Source organism: Dendroctonus ponderosae, unplaced genomic scaffold (assembly GCF_020466585.1).
Source record: "Dendroctonus ponderosae isolate FM_Combo_2020 unplaced genomic scaffold, Dpon_F_20191213v2 Dpon_F_20191213_3, whole genome shotgun sequence".
NCBI lineage: Eukaryota > Metazoa > Arthropoda > Insecta > Coleoptera > Curculionidae > Dendroctonus > Dendroctonus ponderosae.
Genome location: NW_026018508.1, coordinates 5,132,200 through 5,143,789, shown reverse-complemented (window position 1 = coordinate 5,143,789; position 11,590 = coordinate 5,132,200). Strand labels below are relative to the sequence as shown.

At 32.6% G+C, this 11,590-nt stretch overlaps 2 protein-coding genes across 2 annotated transcripts in view; both read left to right on the top strand.

Annotated features, from left to right (window-relative positions):
- LOC109540323 overlaps positions 1-5,717 on the top strand; it is a 7,906-nt gene extending 2,189 nt beyond the window's left edge. Inside the window, exons 2-3 of the mRNA XM_019908662.2 lie at positions 1,344-3,621; positions 5,179-5,717. Coding sequence (XP_019764221.2) covers positions 1,361-3,621; positions 5,179-5,464 — 2,547 coding nt within the window. The 5' untranslated portion in view covers positions 1,344-1,360 and the 3' untranslated portion in view covers positions 5,465-5,717. The remainder of the gene's footprint in view (positions 1-1,343; positions 3,622-5,178) is intronic.
- Positions 5,718-6,239: 522 nt separating this feature from the next.
- LOC109540324 (solute carrier family 66 member 2) overlaps positions 6,240-11,590 on the top strand; it is a gene marked incomplete in the record, with an annotated part of 8,069 nt that continues 2,718 nt past the window's right edge. Inside the window, 2 exon segments of the mRNA XM_048665203.1 lie at positions 6,240-6,605; positions 6,657-6,793. Of these exon segments, the coding sequence (XP_048521160.1) occupies positions 6,403-6,605; positions 6,657-6,793 (340 nt within the window).

Here is an 11,590-nt window from a genome sequence, read left to right as displayed (position 1 = left end):
TTAGGAATAGAAATTAATTTTAGAATAAGCTAGGCTAAGACATATGTACTAAACAAGGGCAGAAAGACCGATTGGGTCGATAGCCTTTTTCCGTACCGTTACATATTCGAGCTTATTGCTTGAATCTATACTGCCAAAAGACTCCAAATCATATAAAAAATAATTATTTTTGGCATATATTTTTAATTTTAATATTTTATTGACATGTTTCCGAAACCTTTTTTTCCTCAACATTTTGAGTTTCCTTCTTTCGAAAAGAAAATTTCGATAAATAGTGCTCTTATTTCTCAATAAAGAACGAATCCTTTATCAAAAGATAATCAAGAAACTATTAACTAGCGGGTGTCCGCTACAGTTTCTTGATTACATTTTGATAAATAATTGTCCTTTATTTTATAGAAAAATAAGAGAACCATTTATCACTTTGAAGCACAAAACGTGAGGAAGTTCTGTCTGCAAAAAACACAAAATTTGAGATGTAAGACCCAACAAAAAGGTTTTTAAAATTTAAGAATTACCGTGTTCTAATGTAATATTATTGTATCTCTCTAAGTCAAGTTAATTTATGCGTTATTTTATGCTGATCAAGACGATGTTCTGAAAGATGTAAATTTCCGATTACCATTATTCGCTAGTAATCTAAAGGTTCTGGGGGTGCCTGGGATTACCGCATTACGATATCAGTACCTACTTAAAATAAATTTGATGATAATTTCAACATATCTCTCAAATAAGCTTAAAAACAAACATAAAATCAGTCGAGGAAAAGTTTTATTATAATATTTAAGTAAAAACCCGTTTTAAAAATAGCCAAAGTATCGAAGAATAATCATATTTCTGTGAAACGTATTGAGCTGATACTTGATTAACTTGTCCGAATGACATTCGTTTGTTAAGCAGAGTTTAAGAGTTTTGAAACACTAGCACAACTTTGCTTAATTCAACCGAAAGTAAAACAAATAAAATATTGAATTTACCATTTAATAATGGTATATAATTTTCACATATTGTGAAATCACCATCATCGAATAAAAATCAATTTAATCTTTAAAAAATGTGAAATGAGCGCATTAATATTTACGAGCTTTTTGCAAACTAATCGAAACAATAAATGAAAATTAACAAATTTACTCCTTTCTTAGACAACGGCTTATAATAAACGATATGGTTCAAAGTCCCTCTTATTGTTGAACGGCTCTAAAACCTTTGAAACTTTGAAAAACTCCTATCACGTTACGTTAAACCTTTTTTTTTATTTATCTTTTAGAGAAATGAATATATTTATTTTCTTATGAAGTTATTTTTATTTCGATTCTTCGATTTAACAAACGATGATTTTGCAGGTTCATCCGTAGTGAAGATGGAAAAAGAGAATCAACCGGAACCTCAAAATGTCCAGATCAAAAAGGAGTTTAAACTTCGCTCGTCACTAAAAAGATCAGTTCGAAATATTTCTGAGCTCAAAGATGACTCGATGGAATCTCCAGATGAAACTGTCGGTGGATTGCGGCGACGGGTCAGTTTTGCTGCCAGCAGTACAGTGAAGCCTTTTGTAAACGATCCGGTGCAAAATACCATTTGGGATAATACTTATGAAGAAATAGTTGATCACACAGATTCCAATAATACGTTATCAACAGCATCTTCAGTGATAGGCACTGTGCAAAGCAGCAAGGAGATTAAAATCGTCGTGTCCTGTCAAGAAACTGATGAAACGTTGAAAAATCCGAACGACCAAGGCAAAAAAAGGAAATGCGTAATGTCGAAAACCATAACAGAGGTTGTTGACATGAATTATACTTGTCAGCAACATAAAGTTAATTTGCAAGTAACTGACACCAACAAAACAGTTATTGGATCAAATATAAATCGGACAATATATCCGGATATAGGCATGGATTTTACTTGTGTTTTCCCTGAGAAGCAAGATGCGAATTTCGAAACTAGGGCGAATATGAAGGAGAAATCTGTGAACACAGATATGGAATTTACTTGTCTCTTTCCTGCACAAGAAGAAGTCAATTCTACATCTAATATAAAAGAGCAGAGTAAATTCCTGAACGAAGACATGAGTTTAACTTGTGTTTTTCCTGGCAACAAGGAGCTGAATATTGATAATAGTGGAGACGGAATGACTACACATCCAAACGCAGATATGAGTTTAACTTGTGTTTTTCCTGGCAACAAGGAGCTGAATATTGATAATAGTGGAGACGGAATGACTACACATCCAAACGCAGACATGAGTTTAACTTGTGTTTTTCCTGGCAACAAGGAGCTGAATATTGATAATAGTGGAGACGGAATGACTACACATCCAAACGTAGACATGAGTTTAACTTGTGTTTTTCCTGGCAACAAGGAGCTGAATATTGATAATAGTGGAGACGGAATGACTACACATCCAAACGCAGACATGAGTTTAACTTGTGTTTTTCCTGCCAGCACATTGGTGAACACTGAAAACAATGCCAAGCAGACAACAAATATTAGCAAAAATATGAGTTTACCATGTGTTATTCGCAGCGGAGACGTAACTACTCAAAATCTAAGCTCTAACAGGAATTTAGTTTGTGTTTCTACTAACACAGAACATCATGTTTCAAAAGACGATAGTATAGAAAAGATGTGTAGCATAGTTACAAATGAGAAACTAATCGCAGACGAAAGTAATTTAAGTATATTGGAAGAAGGTTTCAGTTTGGGGTCCATTATTCTGCAGCAAGACGCTTCGAGGGGCTCTAAAACAACTTCAGCCCTGCTATATTTTTCTGATGGATTTGGTTCCACTCAAAAACCTTCCTTTTTCAGTAATACCAGTATATACAATACCCATCAATTGCTAGAAAGTAGATCATTTCACGTTAGTGATATATCTGTTGAAAAACCAATGAATAAATCTGCAGATCTAATATCAATTAATAAATGTTTGGAATCTTCCATTGGGTCAAATAAGGATGCTAATAGAATTTTGAATAACGTAGAAATGAAGATTTATCACCCATCGAGATTTACTGCAATCACAATGCAAAAATGTAAAGATACCCTTAACTACGCAAAAGATGTATGTGATAAATTTAGAGCATATCTTAGAGAATTCGTACCTACTAAGCACCATGTATCCAAATTAGAAAAGAATGTTAAAAGATTGTCTTTGCTACGTGCATCTTCCGCAAGCAGTGTTTCATTAAGTAATGAGAGTGATGAAGACCTTCAAGATGCAGAAATGGATAATGAATTAGTCGTTGTAAGCAAACATCAGCAAATCATGGAAGTATTTCAGAACACAGATGTTATATATCTGAAACTCATTTCGTTTCAAGATAATGGCTACACATTCTCCACCTATTTTTCCGCTGTAAAAATCGCGGTTACAATTCATCCAGATGATGGTCGAGTGGTAGAAGTAAAAGTGAAATCGCAACTCAACCCGAATCCGCGAAATTCTATATTCTTTATGCAAAATGCCTTTTTGGTAAAACACATTATGAACAAAATGCAGATGAGCAATCTGATGTTGTCCCTGGGAATCTGTTTTGATATGCTGTCCTTATTACATCAAGTTCAAATGATTATGGAGAAGTGCATTGACTTCGTCTACGATTTTGTCAAGGCCCAAAGGTAACATTATTATTTATTTTACTTGAGAAAGCTTGATTTAGATCCGATATAATCAAATCGATGTATTATATTTCTGAAAGGTTACTTCCACAATTAAAAAAAAAATAGTTAATCTTTATAACAAAGATTTCCGGCGCGGATGTATATTCAAGTATTTTGTAAATTTGTCGACGAAAACAGAGAAACTTTCTTAATGGGTTCTCAGATCAATTTGTCTATCGTATATATATCTTAAAGAAAGCTATATTTCTATCGAGACTTTTTGTGAGAAGTATTGTGTGTATCTATGTATAAAAATGTTACATATTTTTATGATTTCTTTTTAATTATAGCTAGGTAAAATATTGAGTCACTTTCTACGCAAATCTTATCAATTAAGGCTAGACTTTTTTCAGTTTTAGTTAGAAAAATACGTTCAATTTTTTACTTTATCACTTCACGCTCGCCTTTTAAATTATTAGTTTTAAGACTTTAGCTTGCTGAAGTTTGTCTCTCTGTTTCAAGAAATATTCATTCTTGAACTATGAATTGTCGAATTGTTACCTAACAAACTGCGATTTTCTAAATGCCTCCAGTCCAGTTTATCGTCTTTCGGGATTGAATAGACTAAAGGTGGTTAAGGCGATGCGTTTATTGCCGCAACAGATCAGTTCAAGAGATCAGCTCGCGAGGTACATTTGAGGAAAACTGTTGATAGAATGGACGATGTCTAACTTTTAACCCTTATTTTGGTAGAAGAAGAGGGAAAGAGGACCAATTCCTTAAAAAAATTCAAATACAATTTACGTATCATTTTTTCCCACTGATGCAGCTATTTTTCTCCATCCATTGTCTTTTACGGCAACATTTTATAATTTTTGGTTTCGTAATCATAAATCAATGGGTAATTCTGGACGTCCTCAATTAAAATGTCATCCCCATTTGCTAAAAACGAGCCAAGTTGTTCGGAAGGATGTCAGAATATTGGGCCAATAGTTTGAGCCCGATTTCCGAACCTTGCTTTACCCTGTGAGGCCGAAAATGTGAAAGTAAAAAATAATGATTTTTTTATGGGAAACTGTGTATTAACATAAGCAATGGTTGCAATGTAACTCAAATTCTAAAAAAAATATACACGATTTTGCTGCAGGACTCTGCAAAAGTCTCTCCGACGTCTCAAGAAAAATTTATTTAGAATCTGGCAAGAGCCCTTTTTACATAACAAATAGGAATGAGCAACAAGTTATGAATATTTTAAGCCAAAATTTATACCACTTATACCTGACTGAAACCCAGGAAAGATAGGAATATCATAACAAGTACACGCAGTCAGGAAAATAAATCAGAACCACCAAGTAAATTAATTATAGATAATTAAAAAAAAAACGGCAAAATCGGCGGTTTTTTTCGTATTTTGAGCAACCAAATGAACGAATTTTAGTTTAGTTCCTTGAATAAGGCCTGTATGAGTATAAAAGTGAAGAAGTAAAAAGTGCCATTGTCTTTCGCTCAAGCTCATAAATGCTTAGTGTTGCTTTTCCAAGTAAGTTCTCTAACGTCAAGTATGTTATATTTTAGGGAATTTAAAACATTAAAAATGGACAGCGATGGTGTGGTCCAGTTCAACATAATGCACACGAATCCACCAATATTTTGGTCTATGCAGTTCCAAATGTCGTCCCCAGAAACCATTCTACAAGATTCATTAAAAGTCTCGTCAAAATGGTCCCCAATTAATAAGACGCATTTTGAGTCAATTTTCTTAAACGTTCAGCCTGGAACTGATTGCATCAAACAAGTTGCAATTGATGTATTTGAATTTTTTAAGAGGACTGAATTGCGTAAATTGAAATGCAATAGTTAAAGTCTATATCCTAAGGTCTAAACAAATATCGAAGAGCTTCTGTAAAATTGCATGGTTGTATTATTTTGTTAGATTTGTATTGTTGATTTTATTAGATATGATATTATGAATATAAATTAAAATAAAATAGTTTGATGCATAGCTGTTAAAAGTCCAGATTTCCCAAGAGCCAAATAGTATGTGAAGTGTATTATCAAAGGAGTATTTTGATGAAAAATTACCAAATTATCTCATTATATCGGTTTACCAATTATATTTGCTTACATGAATAACACCCTGGTCTTGCAGATTTGATCAATTTAAATTCTCCGTGCGGAAACATTTTGGATATTGTTAAATTTTGAGGAACACAATTTGAAGACCTCCCTCAAATGTCCTCAAATATAACATGAAAGACGTTGGATATTGTATGTTTGTCATTAAAAATTTGCCGGGATTCTTGGTAAAGGCAAAAATTTACTTTTTACAAAACTTTGAGGTGTTACTTAATTTACCACATTAATACACATCGTCAATTAATAGTTTAGTTTATGGAAAAAGTAGTTTTCTGTCGGAAACAAGTGGTCTAGAAAAGAACGGATATACGTCCTAACGTGCTAGATATGTGTATTTTATTTCGCTTTAAAGCGGGGCCCTACGGCTTCAGTAAGTAATTTAATTAAAGTTACACGTATTGGATTATTGTTTAAATATAGTATTATGTAAAAGATAATTGTATATTCATAAGAAACCTAATGCTTGCTATTCTGTTTGGCAACTTGGCATCTCGTCCATTTAAGTGCCGCTGCCAGTTGTCAGTTGTCACCGATTAAATATTTGTGGTGTATCAGATCAGCTGTCTAAGTCCTATAGTGTTGGAGAACAAACTATGTTTTCCGTTCAACAAACTATGTAAATAGTATAAAACTACTTCAAATAGTTGAAACAAAGCATAAACGATGGATTGGGTAATATCTGACGAACTGTCTTTGACAGTGGGGCACGTCGTGGGTTGGATAAGTGCCGGGGCAATGGTGGTTGGAGGTATTATACCCTATATACCCCAATATAGGCAAATCAAACGGACCAAAGATGCGGATGGGTTTTCTTTGCTGGTGTGTTTGGCCCTCTTGATTGCAAACACACTGAGGATACTGTTTTGGTAAGTTGTATTTTGTGCCTGGGCCATATTTGCTACTATCCTGTTTTAAAGGTTTGGAAAACACTTTGAGTATCCACTACTGGCTCAAAGTCTTATCATGATCGCCACAATGTTTGCGATGATCCACCTTTGCGTAAGGATCAGAAATAAGGCCCAGTTACATCAGGCTAGGCAAAGAATCTTTACAGGTTAGTGTTACTGTAGGTTGGCCGTAATTTGCTTATTTAGGTAAACTCATTTGATAAATTGAGTTACCAGAATGTCGAAAAGCAGGCTCAATTTCTGGATATATGAAATGGTTTTTGGAAATATTAACATTGAAAGTAGAGAGAGAAGTGAGAGTTAGGGTCCTAGATATTCAGAAACAGTCTAGAATTTCCAGAGGATTTGTAGTCTTCATCGCTAATTTGCCATTTAAAGGGTAAATCAATTGATCGTATTATATACTAAAAATAAACCACCAGGCAAATTTCAGAGTTCGTATCAGCGTGACATCTGAAACTGAATAAGCGTACATAAGTTACACTTTGAACTTTAACATGAACTGGCCTATCTGACAAAGGTCAGAATAGATATCATTTAGGCACTTCAGCAAAGTTTATTGAAAGTTTAGCTCAGAAGCTAAATACAAATAATAACTTACTTTGCGGCTTAACAACTACAAATTGTGTTTTTGACAATAGTTTTGCATCAAGTTCATCAATATTTCATTCAAACGGTTTATCATGAACCATCAGTTACCATAAACCAATATATTTAACGGAATGTTAATTTCTTATTTTAAAAATTTTATCAAAATACTTCAGATTAAACACCCTTTAATTGTTGCATATATTTATCATAGCCTATTATATTTATTCTTTTACTTGATGCTGATGAGTAATTTTATTAGCAAAAAAATTATCAAAGTTGGGCGTATCAAAAAAATTCCAGAGATCGACGTGTAAGATCCTTCTTTTCTTTTATTTTAACATTTAAATTTAGTCGTGTTTTTATTAATTTTCATGTTTATTTGCAAGGAGATCGATGCCATTTACTAAATAATTTATTAGGGAATGGCTATTAAAGAGCATCAGTTGAATGCTAAAATGCTGTTTGAGAAACTGGACAATATCAACATTTCCAGCTTACTCTATTGCAATTGATGAAAGTACAGTTGGAAACAGCAATTAATTGAGATTTTTTACTGTTCTTCTATCTATTGATATTTGAATTTTTGATGACTCACAAATGGAATTAAGTAATTGAAATCCGATCTGATGATTTGCCGCAACAAAAATGTATGGTTGTTGCAATCCCATACTTTTTTCACGGCCTCAATTGTACGTCCTTTTCTAATACATTATTTTTTACGCGCTTACTGGCTGTTTACAAGTCGTTATTTATGCTAGCGACTATTTTGTTTAATAAATAATAATATCAATTTAGAAAAGTGAAAATTGGCATTTATCTTTAGAGGTATCATCAGCTTATTAATTCATCAGCTTCTAATAAAAAGTAATTTTATACTGTAGTATTTGTTTATTTCTTTGTTTCTTATAACTTTTATTGTAGTACACAATATTACAGCTTGTGCATAAAAAAGGAACTTACCATTTTTAATCTGATTTAAATGTTTATTACAATTTTTTTTATTTAATATTACAGTATACATAAGATAATCTTTTAAACAATCGTGTTTTATTAATTTATTGAACATCTAATCTATACCGGTCCTTAACTTAATATAAAATTAACTATGCCGGTTACATATAAAACTTTAATTTTCTCTCCGCAATCAAGCGTCATCGTCGTCGTAAAGATCGACGAAAGTCAAAACGTGCTAGATAGAATGGAATTATGTAAAATTTCATGAATTTGGATGCAAAAGTATTCACACAGTTTAAATAAATTTAACGTTTTTTCAGTAACTTTTGATGTCTGTGTTTTGGACGAAGTCCTATTACGATTTTGTCGTAAAATAAAAGGCCTGTTGACAAAAACACGCTTTTAAAATGTTTGGAATAAATGTTGAATTATTTGGCATACTAGTTTTTTAGTATACAAATATTTAATAATGTGATTCCAAGTGTGTGATCTAAAATTGAAATCACTGAAACATCTTAAACGATCTCAAAAAAATTAACTAATGTTAAAATTAAAAATGCAGTTTTGTTTTTCCATCTAACAAAACTCTTTCACACCGTTCTCTTTGGGCAGTTAATAAAATTGATTAATGTTTGGCTAGCAGTGCTTCTTATTTTAATTCTGTTAAGCGGCAAACTTCTGCTATCGGTCTAATACTTGCAGAATTACATTGATTACTTTTTTTTCAAATCACCCAAAAACGTTCGCAAATGAAAGATGTTCATTGAAACATGTTCATTGAACGGCGTAGGCTCAAGAGCTTAAAATAGTATTCTAAATTTCAGCTAAATATATTAAGAACTGCAATCATGGTAAAATTATAGAAATTTTTCTAATTTCAGCGCCCTGTACCTCGAAAAATATTTATAAAGCTGAAATGTTTGGTTTATGTCCCTTGCTATTTGTAAAAATGTGTCGGTATAGTTAAGAAACACCCTCTAGTTTATAAAACATGCCATGTAGAATCGCGCTTTAAAATAGTCGCGTATAATTAAGAATCTCTTCGAATAAGCTGGATTATTATCCAGGTTGATCTATTGATCAACTTTTACTAGGCAGAGAAACTATTCCACTTTGCTAGAATTTGGTAGTAAAAAAAAAGGAAAAGTAGAAAATTTGGTAAGTTTAAACGTTTCTCCATTGTAAACATGTAACTGAATTCCCCCCAAAAAAACCTTGATGTTTGTATTCTGTATTGGAAAATATACTTAAAATATACCTATATTACTTACATTTCCCGCAGGAGATACAAAGAAGTAATTATTGTTCAAATGATTTTATTTTCAAAACGCAATTAGCTTCACATAGTAAATAAATAGGAATAAACCGGAGCTTTTCTCAATTCGTATTGTATTTAACATAGGGAATAGCTGAATTGTTTCGGACATTTTCCTTTTTGTTTTATACAATTTTATTATTTGTACTAAACACATTTGATTATTTCCTTGCAATTTAGGGAAATGTATTGTTTTTCAGCAGGAAAATTGTGTGTTTAAAACTAAGATAATTTTGTCAATTGTTTGTAATATACTGGTTGTACACAGGGTGGATGTTTTAGAGGTATAAATGCCAATATTTTGGAAAGTAAGGTAACGAAGAAAAAATTACAAACACATATGACGGGGACGATAATTGAGAATGTAGATTAATTCAATACTACTTACCGAAGCTCTCTAAGCGCCCCAATTATTATTTTTTAATAGAACGGGTATGGTTGCGACATAAAATCGGAAAATATTTTCAATGGGATGTAGGTTTCATTAATTCCGACCGCAAAAGTATGTTTATTAGACCCTAAAAGTATTAAATTCCTTGTAAGTGTAATAAGTTTGTTTTTCTGTGTCTGAATGTTTTTCTGTCCAGCAAATCTACGAAGTCTGTTAATTATTATTTGAGTCTCACTACGTAGTTGATTTGGCGAATGTTCAATCAAAACATCATTTATTCAATTGCGGAAAGGGCTGAAATTGATATTTATGGTGCTGAGGAACGTAATTTTTTGCAAACCGCATAAAATTTGCCCAGCTACCCCCTGGAACAAACATTAATTCTTCCTACTTCAGAAAGGCAAATAAAAAAATGAATTTTCCTAAAATCCATCTATTCGTCGAGCATCTGTTTTAACTGGATAGTGAACATCCATCCGATTTTTTTTTAAATTACAAAGAATGGATTCATATAAAATACGTATAAGCCTCAACTTTATCAAGAACTAAATTGATTTTTGGTTGACCAATCAGCCCATACGACTATTCAACAGTTGCTTTAGTGATGGGTGCATATTTTATTTGAATGGCACTCTCAATCGGCATCATTGCAGAATCTGGAGTGATTCAAACACTCATGTTATGAGAGAAGGAAATCCTCAGTATCCACAAAAATTTAATCTTTGGGCAGACATTTTTGGAGATTCCAGCATAGAATCTTGGTTCAAGAAAATTGCCGATTTCTTTTAGAAAATGATATTGAACTATTGATAATTCATCAGCAGGACGATAGTGTTGAATTACAACTGAACGAAAATTGCCTATGGAAAATGAATTGGAAGACGAGACAGCGAATTATCATTGAGTCTCGTGCAATTCCAAGATACAATGTGAATATAGCCTGAATCCCTGCTTGAAAGATAAAATGTTATGCATGGATTTGTTGCAGTAAAATATTGAACTAATCCTTACTAATAGATTTTGCATTATTATCGCATACTTTTGGGATCGGGACGTGAGTTAATCATACTCTCAGTAATATTCCCTCATTTAAATATTACAGTAGTGGAGTTTTCATATTTTTTCAACATATTGGCATTTATGCTTTAACAAACCCACCATATATGTTATACTCACTACACATTTTAATACAGTACCACCAAGCAAATCTGCTTTTTTTCGTTGTTCTGTCTACATCTTTCTAGACGTTTTAAATGTATTTTTTTCTTTTCATTTAGCAACAAATGCCCAAGCAATTATACAGTTAAAGCTTCTTGCTGCCAAACCCCGCCCTCCTCAGCGTATAATTGGTAATAGGCTTGCACGAGCTCGCTTTACTTTATATGGATCATGTTTTGTCCAAAAGCATTAGCTGTGGGGATTCATCAATATTGTTTCAGTTTTATATCCGCAACTCGGGGAACATTATTAGCATGCCACCAATTGATAGTTTCACATTAAGGCGCCGAATTCTAACGTACACGTCTTCAGTTGCATTTGTACTAATATTCAAGAAAAATAGTCTAGAACCGTTTTCCTTTACTACTAGCCATAATGTTGACTCTAAAAATCAGCAATTTCTTATTCAGTTTTTCGGTATTTATCTAAAAAGTTAAAACCAAGTATTTTATACGGCTAAGAAGTTTTGCAGAT